Source organism: Petromyzon marinus, chromosome 52 (assembly GCF_048934315.1).
Source record: "Petromyzon marinus isolate PM22_M1 ecotype Great Lakes invasive population chromosome 52, UKy_Petmar_22M1.pri1.0, whole genome shotgun sequence".
Taxonomy (NCBI): Eukaryota; Metazoa; Chordata; class Hyperoartia; order Petromyzontiformes; family Petromyzontidae; genus Petromyzon; species Petromyzon marinus.
The window spans coordinates 453,596-473,492 of record NC_133718.1 but is presented as its reverse complement, the minus strand read 5'-3'; the positions used below and the strand labels follow the sequence as shown (position 1 = coordinate 473,492).

The 19,897-nt window shown below is 54.7% G+C and overlaps 2 protein-coding genes across 2 annotated transcripts; one reads left to right on the top strand and one right to left on the bottom strand.

The window, feature by feature from the left end:
• The first annotated feature begins 471 nt into the window (after positions 1–471).
• Positions 472–4,991, top strand: RPL36 (ribosomal protein L36). The gene is made up of 4 exons (XM_032973933.1): positions 472–610; positions 1,249–1,345; positions 4,519–4,653; positions 4,854–4,991. Exons 2-4 carry the CDS (start codon positions 1,253–1,255, stop codon positions 4,941–4,943), a joined length of 318 nt encoding a protein of 105 aa, XP_032829824.1. The 5' UTR covers positions 472–610; positions 1,249–1,252; the 3' UTR covers positions 4,944–4,991.
• A 997-nt stretch (positions 4,992–5,988) lies between these two features.
• On the bottom strand, positions 5,989–19,574 carry LOC116953593 (ras-related protein Rab-11B-like). Its single transcript, XM_032973931.2, has 5 exons — positions 19,229–19,574; positions 11,240–11,435; positions 10,816–11,009; positions 7,341–7,421; positions 5,989–6,804 (listed from the first exon to the last, which is right to left on the bottom strand). The coding sequence occupies exons 1-5, from the start codon at positions 19,266–19,268 to the stop codon at positions 6,662–6,664; spliced, it is 654 nt and encodes a 217-aa protein (XP_032829822.1). The 5' UTR covers positions 19,269–19,574; the 3' UTR covers positions 5,989–6,661.
• Positions 19,575–19,897: the final 323 nt, after the last annotated feature.

Below are 19,897 nucleotides of genomic sequence, written 5' to 3'. Positions count from 1 at the left end.
AAATGGTTTAAAACATCTTTCCAATGATTGCTAAGCCAGAATCCATCTTCTCGGTTGAAATTGTCTCTGTGCTTGTATATGTGGATAGCCTCTAGAACGAATCTCTCATGGTAGCCAGATGGCTTACAAAGAACCTCTGTCTTGGAGAAGTCAATGCCATGTGAGCCTACTGAATTATAACAGTGATCTGCCACGGCCGAGGTGTTGGTCCTGCCGTTGCTTTTCACACCTGATGACGACCGTTTGTGTTATGGTCGAAATGTCGTGAGAATTTGTATTGTTTTATATATATTTTATTATTTTATTGTTTCCCTTCAACGTGACTTCACCGAAAGAGCTAAGAATATAAAAAGTCCGCGAAGGATTCGCGGATTACGAGCCCGTACCACGTGGCTCGCGTGTCAGCCAATCAGCGCTGGTGATTCTCACCCTGCGTCACGTGACCCCCCCCCCATCACGGCGGACGTGGCGGCCATCTTGTTGCGGTGACGTCACCCCTACTCAATATGGCCGCACTTCCGCCCAGACGACTTCCGCCCCCGCCGGAAGTGGCTTAACCGAGCGTGCAACGCGAAGCCCTCTCTTCCGGTGTCGTCGCCATCAGCACCAGGTGCGGGTTGCGTCTCCGTGGCGCGGGATCCGAGCTCAATCCGCGCCATCCTCCCTCCACGGGGACCCCGGGGGCTTCGGGCAACACCGCGATGGGACGGGGACGTGGGGCGCGCGGTTATTGGGGCTCGATGTGGACGGAGAGACTGACTGGGCTTAACTGACGACGGTTGTGGGAAGGAGTCGGGAGTTGAGGGCTCGTTGCTGTGTGTGGGGAACCTGAGGACCCCCCCCCCCCGGCCACTAACAATAGCGAGGTTCATCGTTCATCAGCAGCTGTGGCCGTTCGCCGGCATTGGGTCAAACGAGCCTGACTCAATTGCTGATGAGACGCAGACGGTCAAAACCGCTCCCGTAGTTTTTGCTTTGCCGCCGATGAGATGCTCTCCATTTTAAAATGCCGGGTGGCTGAGGGTGTGCTTTCAAAATCTGTATTTTGTGTAGAGGGAAAGGCATTTGGAGGGTTTTATGTGTAGATGGGAAGGGTGAAAATGGGATCGCTTGATTCTTGTGGCATTAACATCGTCCGCGACGACGCTTGGTGATAGCCTCGAGATATCGAGATGGTGACTGGGCCTGCAAGGGGCCCCGCGCAGGCCCCACGTGTAACCCTCCCCCTCGTGTGTCCCTCGCGAGCAGCACTATGGCGATCCGCTACCCGATGGCCGTTGGCCTCAACAAAGGCCACCCGACCACCAAGAATGTCGCCAAGCCGCGGCAGTGCCGCCGCCGTGGGGTGAGTGGCGCGCGATCAACTCCACCACTCGTCATCACTCCACGACCACGCGCATTCACTGACTCGCCATCACCACGACTCGCCATCACCACGACTCGCCATCACCACGACTCGCCATCACCACGACTCGCCATCTACCGCGCGCATTCAGCGACTAACCATCACCACTCGCCGTCCGCTCGCTACGACACACATTCAACTACTTACCAGCACCACTCGCCATCACTACCACGCGCATTCAACGAAACGTCACTCCACATGGTTACTGGCATTCAGCTACTCTCCATCCACTATCCCCATCAAATAAATAACCGTAAACCACCCTCGCTAAAAACCACTGGCCAGCGCACCTCCGATTAGCACGGTTGGCTACGTATGAAAAAAGTTAACCACACATAGAACATCACTACTCGCCAATCCACCGATCACCGTCGTCTGTTCCAAAAATATTCTCCACGCTCACCTCTAAAATCGCCCAAACTGAGAACGCTCACCGCCACTCGGCACACTGCTGCTCACCTTTCACCCATGGTCCTCACACACACACACGGGACCCCTCTTAACTCTGCCTTCGCTCACTCACCGCTGGGTTTACATTGACAAGTAGAGCGGCTTCTTCCATCACGCCTCTCGCGGCGCTGTGATTTGCTCGGTTATTGAATAAGTGCGCTGTTAAGGGTCATCGCGCGAAACGTTGTCTATTGCATATGTTTCCTTGTGAGACCACGCGGTGTTATTGAATGTTTGAGCTTTCTAGTTCGAACTGCGATTGGATGGAATCGGCTACAACATTTCCACTCAAAATAGTTACCTGCAGCCTGCATTTAGTTTACACAGGGCAAAGGAAGTTCTGTCTCTCAGCGAGGAGGATGTGAATTGTTTAAAGGCTTAAGAATTTTTTTTATTGATTCTGTAGATTATTTCACCGATGGCTGTTCATTGGAACAGTCGAGGGGCTGCTCCACATGGGCGCCGGGTGGAAGGCCCTCTCTTGCTACACGTGGTCCTTTCTGCCATTAAAGACGCGAGAGACCCGTAGAGACAGATCTATTGAAGACAAGCCACGTGTGCGGTTGTGGCCATGCAACCCAAACTATGGACCATATACAGTATAGTTAAACCCACAGAGGCACAGATACAGAGATAAAATACGTAGACTCGTACAGATATATGGAGATGCTTTAAATACAAGCCACAGTCGTGCGATTGTGGCCATGCAGCCCAAACTATGGACCAAATAGTAAACCCATATACATAGACTCACAGATACAGTCCCATAAAGAGTCAAATAGAGACCATACATTAACCACAGTCGTGCGCTTGTGACCATGTAACTCCTTAAGTGGAGGAGGAATATCAAAACTGCACGAACTCTCTCCTGCACCACCCCTATTGTTGTGGCCAGCAGTAGCAGCAGCAGACGGCATGACATCGACAATGGTATCTAGCTGCTGCCATCATTGAATAGAAACTGCCATTGGCACTACAGCTGCGGGATATTCTGATTGTTCAAGTGATCGATTACCAACCAATGATTTAGAAAAACATCTGAACGGATGGGGGCTTGGTCATGCAATAGCCATCGGCCGGTTCAAGTTAGACCTGTGTTAGTGGGGGTTTTCTGCCTCCCGAAGGCAAGTGTGGAGGTGCAGCCATCTGTGTGTAAAGCCATCCCGAGTATTATTAGACCTCCTTTGCCAGTACCAAAATATAAGAATAGGGTAATTGACCACACCGTGGGGGTTTTATCGGTCGAGTGGATTTGGTTGGAAAGCACTGTGGGGGTGTGAGCTGCAGAATGTCGCTCCGGGCCCACTGCTTCGCCACCGCAGTGGGGACTTTTAAAGTATATATTTAAATGTTACCAGGTAAGGCCCACAGAGCTATAGAGCTCTTTTTCAGAAGTGACCTGGTCACAAATGATAGCTCGATGAAGTGGCTTTTGTGGAAATTTCTGGCATCCATGTTTCTCAATGTGGAGGGGAAAAACGGGAGGACTGAGAGAAAAATACACGTGGCCACGGAGGGAGACGACATGCAAACTACAAATATACACCAGGTGTCAGGGTTGGGATCGAAGCCACGATTTCCTGCATAGGCATACTGATGCCCAACCTGCAACTCGTGTTCACCTCATTCCATAGTGATGGCTGCCATCTGCAGGTCTCAAAAGGTGTAAAAAGTAACAGTGTAAATGAAAGTGTGGTCATATTATTATTCGCCACTTCCCTTGTGACTATAACGTGAGTCTATGCACGTCAATAGGAGTTATGTAGTAGGGAGCAGTGGCGCATTGGTGAGCGCACTGCTCCGAACACGGCTACCCCAATTCAATTTCTACTCGTGGCCAACATTGGTGATGGATATCTGAACTCAGCCATAAATTAGTACCTGGTGTAGTGTGTAAACATCGCCATTAGGTAGACAAGGCAGTCGGGAGTGGTGCTGGCCACCCACCCCCTCATCCGGTGCTCACTAATGGCACTTGGCAGTAAACAGTTTGCTCAGGGCTATACAGGGGATCTGTCTTGCAATGTGTGTCAATTGACACACATTGCAAGCGAGCCGTCCAAACTCAAAGGTGAACTGTCTTAATCAGAGAAAATAGACCTGGACAGGCAGCGCCATATGAGCACCACTTCCTGGGGAAGTCAACAGCGGTCATGGATAGACTCGTCGCTGCCATAGGAATGCAGACTTTCCACCACTGAATCTCCAGGGCTGTGTACGTGAGATGATCAACGATGTTCATTTGAGGCTTGTAACTCGGCACTGTAGAGGCAGCCTAGGGTTGGTGGAGCGCACACCAATGTCAAAGTTCCTTCCCGTGGGCGTCGTGGAGTGATCCATACCCTGACTCGCCAGGAGGTGGTGGTACAGCAAAATGTGGATGCCACCTGTTCTGCCTCTGGGATAGTGTTTTCTGTGGGTGCTCCGGTTTCCTCCCATGCATATAAACGCAATAATTGGCTGATAACACCTTGATATTGAGAAAACTGCAGAGCTTGAGCAATTGTTGGCAGCACTGGCTCCTTGCCCACGTGGCTGCTGTTGCTTCCCCGCTCTTCTGTGGTTCCTCCTCGAGCCGTTTTGAGTAGCGACGCATTCCCCACGTTGGCGCGATTGTAACTCTCTCTGCGTTGTGAAACGTGGCCTTTCCCTGCCTCCTGCAGCGCCTGACCAAGCACACAAAGTTTGTGCGCGACCTGATCCGCGAGGTGTGCGGCCACGCGCCCTATGAGCGCCGTGCCATGGAGCTGCTCAAGGTGTCCAAGGACAAGCGTGCGCTCAAGTTTATCAAGAAGCGGGTGAGGGCCCGGCTACTGACCCTCTGCACAAACACTGGCCCCCTCCTCCCCACGCTCTCCTCAAAACACTCGCCCCCCACTCCTCCCCCCATTCTGTCCTCCACTCGTCCCCACGCCCCCCCCCCAAACACTCGCCCCCTCCTCAGTTGCGCTGCTCGGGATTTGTGCTGTGTCTGATCCGTGCTGTTTGTCTCCACCAGCTTGGCACCCACACCCGTGGGAAGAGAAAGCGTGAGGAGCTCAGCAACATCCTGGCCGCCATGAGGAAGGCCGCCTCCAAGAAGGAGTGAAGTCCCACCCCCCCCACTCTTCTCAATAAAAACCGTGGACTATTGGAATCTTGCTATGCTGCTTGTCTGTGTGCTGAGAAGAAACAAATCTAAGTGTGCTGAGAAGAAACAAATCTAAATGTGGACAGATTCTGTGAACTTGGTATTGGATGCAATTGCAACGTTGTCTACATTTTCCTTGGGATTTTCTCTACAAAAAATCAAATTGACATTTTCCCACAGATCATTTGATTTGATTGGCTGTCCCAAATGAATACTAATGAATTGGTATTGGATTAATACAGGGTATTAGAAAAAAGATGGACCCAATTTCAAAGCAGTATATTTCACCATGTCAATATGTTACAATTACACAGTTACAAACGGTGTGAGTTAAGTTTTACCAACCATTTTATAAATGCGCTGTGCCCTCCAGCTGTACGAATAACATCAAGAAGATAGTTGAATTCGTCCTAAACACCTCTCAATGTGTCTTCTTCCACTGAAGTCACCGCTGCCGTGATTCTGTTTGAGGTCTTCCAGATTAGTCACTAATGGTGGCACAAAAACACGGTCTTTGACGTATCCACAAGAAAGTCGCAGAGTTAAATGCACGCTGCACCGTAATTACGGATTCAGTCTTGCTGAACTGCAAAACGCCCCTTGTGTTGCGGGGTCACCGTCTTGCGAATGACTGAAGCTAGGGGCTGTTTCTGCGCTGGGAGAGGCATCTAGCGGTAATCATTTGGAACTCTATGCCCCCGCCCTTTCAAGTGGTAAGAGTTTCATTCATGGGTGGTTCGTGGTTGCAGAGATATAGCTATTTCAAATCGGGTCCATCTTTTTGAAACACCCTGTATAACGATGCAGTTGATGAAAATCACTCCCAGCAGGTGCCAAAGCTAATGGAAAGCATAACAGATGCGTACTTAAAATTACTGTAAATTGTAGCCACTAGTTGGTTGTCTTGGTGTTCACTGCTGTGCAATTGTGCGCAAGCGAGGTGCTCCGTGTACATAATGCACTCGACACAGGCAGTGGCACCCCACAAAGAGAGGCAGTGAGCTGTGGATACGAATCAATATATTTGCAGGTGTATAGTCATTTGGTTACACACGATCAAAACGGTTCCAATGCAAAGCACAGATGGCCGAGACCACGGGGTGGTGCATGGGACCAACTTGGGGATTGCAGCCCATTGTCCCTTCTGGACTCTACCAACTTGAGGTCAGCCCATGGGCTGTACCAATTGAGCTGATGGAAAGCAGCTAGCAGGCACCACACTCGGTCCCCATAGCTTTTTTTTAAGTGGTGGCACAAACCCCCTATTCCTCACGGCAGTGGCACAGTCCATCAGCCACCCGCCCTCACAAGAATATGTACAACCCCAAGCAGACGGGGCGAGCCCGGGGTTAATTGGTGCGCGAAGCTACGAGAGTGAGAATCATGGACGAAGTGGCGGGGTGGGAGGGTGAGCACTAGGAGGGGACCCTGGCCAAACACCTGCCGCCCCCCCCCCCTTGCAACGTCACCGGCGAGGAAACGAAGCCAAAGACGTCGAGTGAATTGACCTCCACACGCGGTGCCCGGGAGCGTCGTGTCTGGCGCTGCCGTTCCATCACGGCATTGTGCGCTCGGGGGTGCATGTGCTTTCGTGTGCGTGGGGGTGTGGAGTGGGAGCGGGGCTCTATACGGGGCTCTAGACGCGTGTGCAAGCGAGGGGAACGGGAGGATGAGGGTTACATGTTCTGACAGCACTGGAACTTGTTTGTCTTGCTGGGATCGGTGGGCGGCACTGTGATGTCCACCACGTTGTTGCTGGGCGAGTCGTGGTGGCCGGCGCGGTCCGACATCTGTTTCTGTGAGACTATCCGGTAGATCTCTGTGTGATAGGGAGAGGGATGAGGGTGGGCAGATGGAAAAGGTGAGTCCCCTCACCCCCCAAGACAGGAGCAGTGACATCACGATCGTAAAATGCCACCACCACCAGCTCAGTACCAACAGCTCAAGCCCAACCACTACCAGCTCAATACCACCACAACCCCAACTACCATCAACCAACCACCACCACCTCAACCCCAACCACCTCAACCCCAACCACCACCAGCTCAATACCACCACAACCCCAAATACCACCACCTCAACCAACCACTACCAACAACTCCAACCAGCTCAATACAACCAACCACCACCAGCTCAGTACCACCACCTCAACCACCACCAGCTTAATACCACCACCACAACTACCACCCACCTCAAACCCAACCACCACCAGCTCGTCCCATCCGCTTCTGCCTCTTAACCCTTGATAACGTACAATGGCGAATCAAAACGAGGTGGCGAGAGGAACGCTACAGAGGGAAGAGAAGTCAGAGGTCGGGGCGACGAGGAGGTGGACCCTGTGCACCACCCTCTGACCTGTGAGGATGGTCTGGAAGGCCGTCTCCACGTTGGTGGAGTCCAGGGCTGACGTCTCGATGAAGGACAGGTTGTTCTTCTCTGCAAAACACAAACGCGCGCACATCCACGCCGCGTCAGTGCCTGGCGCGCCCGCATCCCTCCGATGCTGTGTGGTGCCATGCGGGGTTCCAGTCACTCCTGCAACGAACGATGGCCAGTCCCCCAAAGCGCTGTGGTGCTCCACTCTGGTGAATATCATGGGGGGGGGGGGGGGTGATCAATCAGAAAGCACAGCTAATGAATACCCGCACACCCCTGTTGTGACCTGCACCCCTGCTGCTCACCCTCCGCTTGTCTGCATGCGATCACAAACCACAGGGACATGGGGTGCTCCATTTCGCTCGGGGCATTACAAATAATAAGTAATATTTTTAAAAACTTTTTTTAAAAACACGCTTTCATGAAATGTACCGTACTAGTAATGGAAGAACTCCACGACTCCTGGAAGTGGCCCCGAAGCTTGCCATAACGTAAGGGAGCGTGGCCAATTACAGCCAACGTCAGTTGAGCATGGACAATTAGACCCAAGCCGAAACATTACATATATAAACGAATGTTTAAAAATATATATTTTTATGATAGAATATTGTCATCAGTATGACATAAGTATACCAAGTTGGCATTCGATACCCCATTGGGAAGTGGGTTAAAATTGAGTTACAAGATTTGAGGATACGACAACAACAGACAGGGATTCATATTCTTGGTTCTTTCGGTAAAGTCACGTAGAAGGGAAACAATAAAATACAAAATATATAAAACAATAAAATGATCACGACGTTTTGACTGCAACACAAGCAATCATCAGGTGTGAAAACCACACCAAGAATATGAATCCTGCAGTCACGAAAGCTTTTAAATCAATACAATGAGTTAATAAAAAGCGTGTACAAAGAATGTTTAAAAATATTAATATTTTTATGATGAAATAGAGTATTGTCATCAGTATGACATAAGTATACCAAGTTTCCAGTCGATACCACATTGGGAAATGCGTTAAAATTAAGTTACAAGATCGAAGGATACGACAACAACAGACAGAGTGAGTTAATAAAAAGCGTGTAATGAAAAGAGGCGAAGACAGGGATCTGTCCAGAGTAGCTCCCGATCCCCTGGGCGCCATCGCGAGATGTTAAATCCCTCGCTTGGCATGCAGGAGATCGTGGGTTCGATCCTTACCCTGATGCCTGCTTTATATTTGGAGTTTGCATGTCTCTCCCTGTAGACGCGTCGATTTTTCTCCAGATCATCCTGTTTTTCCCTCCACATTTATATTCAACATGCATTTAGAGCATTTGAGTGCTATAAACGTCCACATGAGCCACTTCGTTGAGTTTTTGAAAAAGCGCTTCATAACTCAGTGGGCCTTACCTGGTAGAATAGTAAAAATAGAGTACTGGCGCCGTCTATCGGTAGAAGTCAGTCTGCGTTTAATGTATGAATTCTTGTCGCGATTTTTTATTAGCCTTCAGCCATATTGAGAATTTCTGTTGTGTGCTGATGTTAGAAATGTCTGTTTTGATTTGTGCCGAGACCTATCGATTGCGAATCACCCACCCGTGGATCGCAATCCCCTTCTTTGGCCACCGCTGCGCTGTTGAATTCAACTCCGGGACGGAGCTCAGCGGTGCCACCCGAGCACAAACACAAAGCACAATCGCTATCGGGCTCAACGCATGACGTTTTGCCCCCTGTGCGCTGGGAGTTTAATTCAGGAAGAAGAACCGAACGGTTCCTGAGGAAAGCTCCCGGTACAGGGGAGCGAAACGTCGGACTTCGTGCCGAACAGCATGCAGCACAACCCGAGTGCACGTCACGCAACAGAAACGTGCTCGACTCACCGTTCACAGCAGAGCGAGGGCGGCGAGGCTGACATTTCATGAGAGACCGCACTCTCACGATAGGTCAGGTGACAACCGACAGTTTCACAAACACGGAACGAGCGGCCGAGTTTGCGAGCGGTGGGCACGCGAACACGACGTGAGCTCGCTTGCGCGCGCGTGTGTGTGTGTATGTGTGGGGGAAGCTTCTGAAGCGGCCGCGCTGTGAACCCGGCGGGCCAAGTTCGGTGCCCGGCCACGGCAACGTTGGCGGAGGTGGTCAGTGATCTCAGAAGCGGTCCCGTTACAACCGCCCCTCTGCCCGCCTTCACCGGCTGGCCAGCGTGGCAGTCTCCGGTTTAGGGCGGTCCAATTTACAACGATCCACATTTACGTTCGTATACTGCAACCATGGATCGATTTACGACGTAACTTCCGACACGACTCCGAACGCATTTGAACGCCGGTGTAGTAAAAAAAATAAAACCCATGACTGACACGGCGAGGGGAGGAGGCCTTCATTCATCGCCAGGTTGAGAGCGGCTGCCGTGACCGAGTCGGCAGAACTTCACCATAAGAAGGCCGTTGGCTGCATGAGCCAGAGACCGGCCCTTCGGTAGAATTGTTACGAGGCAATGGTGAGTGCGGGGTGAGGGATCTATTGAAGTAACTTGTTGCCTCCCTGCTGTGCAACTCCCCACCCCCTCTCCCAGTGCTGGGAAACTCGGGCAAGGAAATTTAATGGCGGATGCGTCATCGGCGTCATCCCGGCTGGTCGGTCCACATTCCTGAGTGAGAAGCCATCTCTCCCTGATCAATTCAGCATGATCACACCAAAGATACACTGCCCATAGCACACCGCACGCCATCTGCACGCCACATACGCGCGCACACACTACGCACGTTCCACGCTGTCCACACAACCCACACACCTCAGCACCCAGGCTCCTGAAGCTACCAGCTGCTGGCAAAGACACTCTGCGGGGTTGCCACCTGTCCTGGCTTTTACAGAACACACCTCTATTCTTCTCACGGCTGTGTCATGGTTATTTAGCCTCGGGAGGTGGCAACTAAACTACAGCCGGGGTGCGGCTTCAGCTGCTGCACGCGCTTGGAGCGCGTGGGCGACGGTGACGCAGCCCCGGTGGCTGTGGCCGGGCCAGGATTATTTGTGGGACGGCGCCGTCGGCTCAGGGAGCCAGACTGAGGCACTCATCACCGAGTTGGTAACTCGCGGCAGGCACGAGGAGGAGCGGGAGAGAGGGCGACAGCTGAGAGGCAGCCGAGCCAACGCTCGCCCCAGGGGTTGCTGCCCACCCGGGAACGGTGGCACAGCAGCGCTCGTGCCGTGCGGTTAGCGTGGCGCCACGGGGCGTGGTTATGGTTGCGCAATGCGGCCGAGTGGGTAGTGCGATGGGGTGCAGAACGGCAGGACCCTTGTAGGGGGTGGAGTGGCAAGCGGTGGTGGTGTGGGGTCGTGGGGTTGTGCAGCGGTGGTGTGGGGTGGTGGAAGAAGTGCGGGGTGCTGCGGTGAAGACGTGTGGTGGTGCGGTGCAGGCGCGGGGTGGTGCGGTAGTTGTGGAGATGTGTAGTGGTGCGGTGGCCGGTGTCACCTGCGAAGGCCTTGGCCTCGTCGGTGGGCACGGCCCGCAGGTGCCGCAGGTCGCTCTTGTTGCCAACGAGCATGATGACGATGTTGCTGTCGGCGTGGTCGCGCAGCTCCTTGAGCCAGCGCTCCACGTTCTCGTACGTCAGGTGCTTGGCGATGTCGTACACGAGCAGCGCGCCAACCGCGCCCCGGTAGTACCTGCAGGTGCGGCACAGCATGGATTACAGACCGCGTGTCTTGTCTCCGCCACGCCACTGCCCAATTTGGGGTGACTATCGCGTAACGGGGTCGACTACCACCGAGGAATCATCACAGCTATCATCTCTGCGACCGCCTCCACCGCCACCACCACTGCAGCCACAACCGGCGCCGCCACCACCTCCTCCGCCATTACCGCAGCGACCAGCACTCCCTCGCAGGCGACTCACGCGGAGGTGATGGCACGGTAGCGCTCCTGCCCGGCCGTGTCCCAGATCTGCGCCTTGATGGTCTTGCCGTCCACCTGGATACTGCGCGTGGCGAACTCCACGCCGATGGTGCTCTTGCTCTCCAGGTTGAACTCGTTGCGCGTGAAGCGCGACAGCAGATTACTCTTTCCGACGCCCGAGTCTCCAATCAGCACCACTGCACGCGCACGCACGAACGCACGCACAAACACACGCACAGGTGGGGTCAGGCACAGTTGCCATGTCGTTATGACCAGAACCACAACCTTGACGAGATTTCCTTCTGGGAGCGAGGCCGGTGGACGAGAAGGAAATGGAGGAGGGAGGCCGAGTGGAGCGCAGTCAGCGTTTCCCGTGGACGCGTCACGTGCGGGAATCACGGACAGACGCGCGCTTGCACGCGCACAAACCCCCACGCGCACAAACACCCACAAACACAATGACAAAGATCCTCCATTTAAACATAACAGACTATTGGGGCAAGTGCTGCTAGCGAGCAACCTACTAAGGCCGGCATGGCACACAAAGGCGTGGGTGGCCAACTCCACGTCCGGCTGCCTTTCTCTCCCAAGCAGCGATGTTAACACATCACACCAGGTTCTCATTTGAAGCCGAGTCGACCTAGGGGAGTCCCAGGGCCAGATTAAAAAATCGTCACTGGTTGTGGCCGTGAGCGGGAATCGAACCCGGGTCGCCAGGTTAGTAGCGCAGCGCGCTAACTGCTACACCACTGCTCCCAAAACGCACACACGCACACACGCACACACGCACACCCCACCCGCGGTCATCAGCAGGAAGTGACGGTGCGACCTCCTCCCATTGTGCGTTTGGCCTCGGCCCAAGAGTCGATTCCCGAGCAATTTCTACGCACGGCAACAAAACCCAAATGCAACGAGCACCGGGGTGACGGTGCCACCCACAGGGGTGGACGTGGACCCGGGGTGACGGTGCCACCCACAGGGGTGGACGTGGACCCGGGGTGACGGTGCCACCCACAGGGGTGGACGTGGACCCGGGGTGACGGTGCCACCCACAGGGGTGGACGTGGACCCGGGGTGACGGTGCCACCCACAGGGGTGGACGTGGACCCGGGGTGACGGTGCCACCCACAGGGGTGGACGTGGACCCGGGGTGACGGTGCCACCCACAGGGGTGGACGTGGACCCGGGGCCAGAGGGTTATGGTTTAGGGTTACAGCTAGGTTAGAAATGGGGTCAAGGTTAGCGGCTGAGTCAGGGTTAGGGTGAGTTATGTTATGGGTTCCGACAACGTCTGTAATCAGGGGCACGGGTTGTGTTCAGAGCATCTGCGTGACCGGAGCTGGGCTGTGGCTGGGCCCCGTGGCTGTTGGGGAGGCAGGGTTCGGGCGGGGGCTGTGGTGAAGCTGAAAAAGTGGAACCTCCTCAGCTTCCTGGATGCTTAGAGTGCAGAGTGTAAAACAATGCCTGGCACTCAACAACACACTCACCACCCAGCCTACACAATAACATGCTCCATGTAGCCTTAACAGACTGTTGGGGCAAGTGCTGTTCGTGAGTAGCACATATGAAGGCTGGAACAGGACACGCCAGGGGTGGGTGGCCAGCACCACGCCCGGTCACCTTTGTCTCCCCAGTGCTGATGTTTACACGTTGCACCAGCTACTTATTTTAAGGCCGAGCCTACCTAGGAGAGGCCAAGTTCAAATAAACGTCACTGGTGTTTGCCCACGAGCGGGAATCGAACTCGGGTCGCCGGGTTCGTAGCGCAGCGCACTCACCGCTGCAACCACCGCTCCCCATGTAGCGAGTGCCCACACGCCGCCACAGCCGCCGCACACTTTCTCTGGGAAACGACGTCACATGTGGGGCCATAGCCGCTACCAGGTGCAGGGAAGCTTACGGGGCCCCGCCCGCTACCCAGGGTCCCCCCCATCCCGGGCCCAGTGGTGCGGGGTGGGGGGGAGCATGCCAAGCACCGAGCGTGCCATGAGTCAGGGGGCCGCAGTGCCAGCGGAGATCTTCTCTTTCTCCTCCCCTCGTCCCTCGCGTGGCACCGGCACCACCCAGACTGGCACCAGCACCACCCAGACTGCCACCGGCACCACCCAGAGTGCCACCAGCACCACCCAGACTGCCACCGGCACCACCCAGAGTGCCACCGGCACCACCCAGACTGCCACCGGCACCACCCAGACTGCCACCGGCACCACCCAGACTGCCACCGGCACCACCCAGACTGCCACCGGCACCACCCAGACTGGCACTGGCACCACCCAGACTGGCACCGGCACCACCCAGACTGGCACCAGCACCACCCAGACTGGCACCAGCACCACCCAGACTGGCACCAGCACCACCCAGACTGGCACCAGCACCACCCAGACTGGCACCAGCACCACCCAGACTGGCACCAGCACCACCCAGACTGCCACCAGCACCACCCAGACTGCCACCAGCACCACCCAGACTGCCACCAGCACCACCCAGACTGGCACCAGCACCACCCAGACTGCCAACAGCACCACCCAGACTGCCACCAGCACCACCCAGACTGCCACCAGCACCACCCAGACTGCCACCAGCACCACCCAGACTGCCACCAGCACCACCCAGACTGGCACCAGCACCACCCAGACTGGCACCAGCACCACCCAGACTGCCACCAGCACCACCCAGACTGCCACCAGCACCACCCAGACTGCCACCAGCACCACCCAGACTGCCACCAGCACCACCCAGACTGCCACCAGCACCACCCAGACTGGCACCAGCACCACCCAGACTGGCACCAGCACCACCCAGACTGGCACCAGCACCACCCAGACTGCCACCAGCACCACCCAGACTGCCACCAGCACCACTCAGACTGGCACCAGCACCACCCAGACTGCCACCAGCACCACCCAGACTGCCACCAGCACCACCCAGACTGGCACTGACGGCCGTTGGGCCCCGTGTGGAGACGGAGTCGCCCCGCGCACACACAATTAGAGGGGAAGGAGGCCACCACACCCCCCAGCACGTTCATTGTGAAGGGGATGAATAATTCATGGTCATGGCACCGGTGGCTCCTGTGAGACACAGCCCCCGGAGCGTTCGGTACAGACGCGTGGGACGGACGCGTGAGACGTTCCAAACAGTCCAGGGACCGTCCATGCAGTCCGGGTACCATCCATACAACCCAGACAGTCCAGAGATTCCACAGACAACCCGTGCAGTCCAGGGACTATCCATACAATCCAGACAATTAGCTCAAAGGACGCGTGCAACAAATAGAGGGTGTTGCTATGCACCGCGACGATCGGTCTTGATGTTGCTCAGCCTTCTCTCTCCAAAGTCCCCCACTCAGATGGGGATGGGCTCCTGTGGTTGTAGGCGATGTGATTTGTGCGGGGTACAGGTTCGGTTAACACCGAATGATTTTAACTTTCACTGCTGCGTCGCTCATGGAGTTAATCCACCTACTAACGCCCACTTCACGTGGTCGAGACAGCTCCCTACCCAGTACACCTCCCTACCCAGGCAGTACACCTGCCTACACAGTACACCTGCCTACCCAGCACACCTGCCTACCTAGCCAGCACACCTGCCTACCTAGCCAGCACACCTACCTGCCTAACCAGCACACCTACCTACCTAGCCAGCACACCTGCCTACCCAGCACACCTACCTACCTAGCCAGCACACCTGCCTACCCAGTACACCTGCCTACCCAGTACACCTACCTACCTAGCCAGCACACCTGCCTACCCAGCACACCTGCCTACCCAGTACACCTGCCTACCTACCTAGCCAGCACACCTGCCTACCCAGTACACCTGCCTACCCAGTACACCTACCTACCTAGCCAGCACACCTGCCTACCCAGCACACCTGCCTACCCAGTACACCTGCCTACCCAGTACACCTGCCTACCCAGCACACCTGCCTACCTAGCCAGCACACCTGCCTACCCAGCACACCTGCCTACCCAGCACACCTGCCTACCTAGCCAGCACACCTGCCTACGCAGCACACCTGCCTACCTAGCCAGCACACCTGCCTACGCAGCACACCTGCCTACCCAGCACACCTGCCTACCCAGTACACCTGCCTACCCAGCACACCTGCCTACCCAGCACACCTGCCTACCCAGCACACCTACCTACCTGCCTACCCAGCACACCTGCCTACCCAGCACCCATCGCTGTTGCTGACACTAATGAACCAATTTGCTTTCCCCTCCCCGCTCCTTTATTAAACCACGCGGGAGGCCACAGGGCCCCGAGCTCGCACCGCGGAGGAAGCGCCGCTTCTGCGGGTAATCATCAATTCTTCTGAAACGTGGACTCCGACTCGGCAGACAACGGGCAACTCTCGCGAATGATTGATCGCCCATCCTCAAAGGCGCGTTAGGGGTTCGGGTCAGGTGACCGCAACATTTTGTCGATTTCCCCGCAAAAATGAAAAGGTGGTGCTTAACAGCATGACCGATGGTGACGATGCGCTGTTGATGAGGATGCCGTCCTGATGCAGACGACGACCTGATGTGGTGAAGGCATCCCAATGAAGACAGTGATCTGTTGGGTGGCGTTGGTGATATTGTGATGCTGATGCGGTGGCAGTTGCATTTGTGGCACGAATGAGGGTGTGATGGAAACTAAGGATGCGGAGGTAAAATGCGGATGTGATGGAGATACGAATTATATGTTTAAAAACCTCTATTATGGACGAATTATATGGTTGGTGATGGTTTTGTGGTAGTGGTGATGATGATGGTGTGTGGTAGGTATGATGATGTGAAGATGACGGTGATGCTGAAACTTGTCTGCCCTGGATCACAAGGCAAGCTCATCCCTGCTGGGGTGCATAAGACCCCCGTTTCTCGGTATCCCCTCGAGTAACAAACACATCCCCCCCCTTGGTGACGAACCCTGATGACTACAAACTCCAGGGCAGCATTACCCGGTCGCTCAGAACAGCTTAAGTGCCAACTCATTTAATTTGTGACGAACCGCATAAGAGAATTCAAGAAAGAATGTTAATGCACCCGGCCGCAGATGATCCCCAAACGCAAGCCCCTACGCGGCGGCGAGTAGCGTAGAGCGGCCGGTCACTCGCCCTACGTAGAGCAGCCGGTCACTCGCCCTACGTAGAGCGGCCGGTCACTCGCCCTACGTAGAGCGGCCGGTCACTCGCCCTACGTAGAGCGGCCGGTCACTCGCCCTACGTAGAGCAGCCGGTCACTCGCTCTACGTTCCTCGCGGCAATCTCCCCGAGGGCGCGTTAACTGAGACGCCTCGCGCTTATGATGTTAATTACAACTGGGCACAGCTCCCATGCCACAACAGTCGCCCGAACAGCCACCACAGGCCCCAACAACTCTCACCCCTGCACAGCAACCCCGGAAGCATGAAACATCTCGCAATCCCAACTCAGAGACCACCATCCCACACCCCAGGATCAACCACTCACGCCTCCGATTAGCACGGTGAGCAATGTACGGTGCAAAGGAAGTTCAACATACAGTGAGGGAAAAAAGTATTTGATCCCCTGCTGATTTTGAACGTTTGCCCACCGACAAAGAAATGATCAGTCTGTAATTTTAATGGTAGGTTTATTTGAACAGTGAGAGACAGAATAACAACAAAAAATCCAGAAAAACGCATGTCAAAAATGTTATAAATTGATTAGCATTTTAATGAGGGAAATAAGTATTTGACCCCCTCTCAATCAGAAAGATTTCTGGCTCCCAGGTGTCTTTTATACAGGTAACGAGCTGAGATTAGGAGCACACTCTTAAAGGGAGTGCTCCTAATCTCAGCTTGTTACCTGTATAAAAGACACTTGTTCACAGAAGCAATCAATCAATCAGATTCCAAACTCTCCACCATGGCCAAGACCAAAGAGCTCTCAAAGGATGTCAGGGACAAGATTGTAGAACTACACAAGGCTGGAATGGGCTACAAGACCATTGCCAAGCAGCTTGGTGAGAAGGTGACAACAGTTGGTGCAATTATTCGCAAATGGAAGAAACACAAAAGAACTGCCAATCTCCCTCGGCCTGGGGCTCCATGCAAGATCTCACCTAGTGGAGTTGCAATGTTCATGAGAACGGTGAGGAATCAGCCCAGAACTACACGGGAGGATCTTGTCAATGATCTCAAGGCAGCTGGGGCCATAGTCACCAAGAAAACAATTGGTAACACACTACGCCGTGAAGGACTGTAATCTTAGAGCGCCCGCAAGGTCCCCCTGCTCAAGAAACCACGTATACATGCCCGTCTGAAGTTTGCCAATGAATATCTGAATGATTCAGAGGACAACTGGGTGAAAGTGTTGTGGTCAGATGAGACCAAAATGGAGCTCTTTGGCATCAACTCAACTCGCCGTGTTTGGAGGAGGAGGAATGCTGCCTATGACCCCAAGAACACCATCCCCACCGTCAAACATGGAGGTGGAAACATTATGCTTTGGGGGTGTTTTTCTGCTAAGGGGACAGGACAACTTCACCGCATCAAAGGGACGATGGACGGGGCCATGTACCGTCAAATCTTGAGTGAGAACCTCCTTCCCTTAGCCAGGGAATTGAAAATGGGTCGTGGATGGGTATTCCAGCATGACAATGACCCAAAACACACGACCAAGGCAACAAAGGAGTGGCTCAAGAAGAAGCACATTAAGGTCCTGGAGTGGCCTGGCCAGTCTCCAGACCTTAATCCCATAGAAAATCTGTGGAGGGAGCTGAAGGTTCGAGTTGCCAAACGTCAGCCTCGAAACCTTAATGACTTGGAGAAGATCTGTAAAGAGGAGTGTGACAAAATCCCTCCTGAGATGTGTGCAAACCTGGTGGCCAACTACAAGAAACGTCTGACCTCTGTGATTGCCAACAAGGGTTTTGCCACCAAGTACTAAGTCATGTTTTGTAGAGGGGTCAAATACTTATTTCCCTCATTAAAATGCAAATCAATTTATAACATTTTTGACATGCGTTTTACTGGATTTTTTTGTTGTTATTCTGTCTCTCACTGTTCAAATAAACCTACCATTAAAATGATAGACCGATCATTTCTTTGTCAATGGGCAAACGTACAAAATCAGCAGGGGATCAAATATTTTGTTTCCCTCACTGTACATGCACCCTACACTGACCACCCAAACCCGACTCACATCTCCACATACAACCTCACACTCCGCAGATACCCTCTCACGCACACTGCCCACAACCAGCCACTCGCCCCAACTCACCTCCAGGCCCCACTCACACCCCCACACTCACCCCACTCACTCACTCACCTCCAGACACCACTCACACCCCCACACTCACCCCACTCACTCACCTGACTCACTCACCTCCAGGCCCCACTCACACCCCCCACACTCACTCACCTGACTCACTCACCTCCAGAACCCACTCACATCCCCACACTCACCCCACTCACTCACCTGACTCACTCACCTCCAGACACCACTCACACCCCCACACCCCCACACTCACGCCACTCACTCACCCCACTCACTTACCTCCAGAACCCACTCACACCCCCACACTCACCCCACTAACTCACCTGATTCACTCACCTCCAGACCCCACTCACACCCCCCACACTCACCCCACTAACTCACCTGACTCACTTACCTCCAGACACCACTCACACCCCCACACTCACCCCACTAACTCACCTGATTCACTCACCTCCAGACCCCACTCACACCCCCCACACTCACTCACCTGACTCACTCACCTCCAGACCCCACTCACACCCCCCACACTCACCCCACTCACTCACCCCCACGCAGACCACGCTCACATCCCCACACTCACTCACCCCCACACTCACCCCAACATACAGACCACACTCATCCCACACACACAGACCCGCGCCGACTCTCGCCCCCCACTTACACAGTCCTCAACACCCCCTCCTGACCCCAGCGCTCACCTCCCCACTTACCTCCCCGCTCACCTCCCCGCTCACCCTCCGCGCCGCTCACCCCCCGCGCCGCTCACCCTTAAAGAGGTAGTCGTACTCGTCGTCGCGGGCCCCCATGTCGCTTGAGACGTAAATGGTGGAGCGGTGCGAGAGACGGCTGAGGCTGCGCGGCGGTGGTGGAGGCGAAGCTGTTGCTGCTGCTCTTGTTAATATCTCTCTATCCGCTCGTTATGTCTCTCTCCTCCCTGTGTCTCTCCGTGTCTCTGTCTCTCGCTGTGTCTCTGTCTCTCTCCGTGTCTCTGTCTCTCGCTGTGTCTCTGTCTCTCGCTGTGTCTCTCTCCCCGTCTCTGTCGCTCTGTCTCCCCGTGACAATCCTCCCCACAGCCGTGCGGAAACTCTGACGTTACTTCCGCCTCCGCCGGCACGCGACCTTTCACCCCCCCGCCAGCCCCTCCCCCTCCCACGACCCGCCCTCCACCCACGCGAGCCCCCGCCCCACACACTCCCCCCTCCTTGTGAGCCCCCCCCCCCCGCGTGACACGTGACGTGCGGCACGTGATGGTGGGCTGGAGGATTCACCCGCCCCCATACTCCACCACACCCACCCCCCACAGGCGATTCGATTAATTGACGGAAGTCCATTGCGTGGTACGCGATTCAATGTGGGAATCGATTGTATTTGTCGACAGTGGTTGGTGCGGGAAATGTGTAACGATGACGATTTTCCAGCGATTCATTTTTTCTAT

Excerpts from the sequence above, each read along its gene's own strand:
- LOC116953593 (XM_032973931.2), bottom strand. The coding sequence starts at position 19,268 with ATGGGGGCCCGCGACGACGAGTACGACTACCTCTTTAAGG. Across the intron at positions 11,436-19,228 it reads GTACGACTACCTCTTTAAGG|TGGTGCTGATTGGAGACTCG; the intron begins GTGAGCGGCGCG and ends GTGCGCGTGCAG. Across the intron at positions 11,010-11,239 it reads TACCGTGCCATCACCTCCGC|GTACTACCGGGGCGCGGTTG; the intron begins GTGAGTCGCCTG and ends CCGCACCTGCAG.
- RPL36 (XM_032973933.1), top strand. The coding sequence starts at position 1,253 with ATGGCGATCCGCTACCCGATGGCCGTTGGCCTCAACAAAGGCCACCCG. Across the intron at positions 1,346-4,518 it reads GGCAGTGCCGCCGCCGTGGG|CGCCTGACCAAGCACACAAA; the intron begins GTGAGTGGCGCG and ends TGCCTCCTGCAG. Across the intron at positions 4,654-4,853 it reads TCAAGTTTATCAAGAAGCGG|CTTGGCACCCACACCCGTGG; the intron begins GTGAGGGCCCGG and ends TGTCTCCACCAG.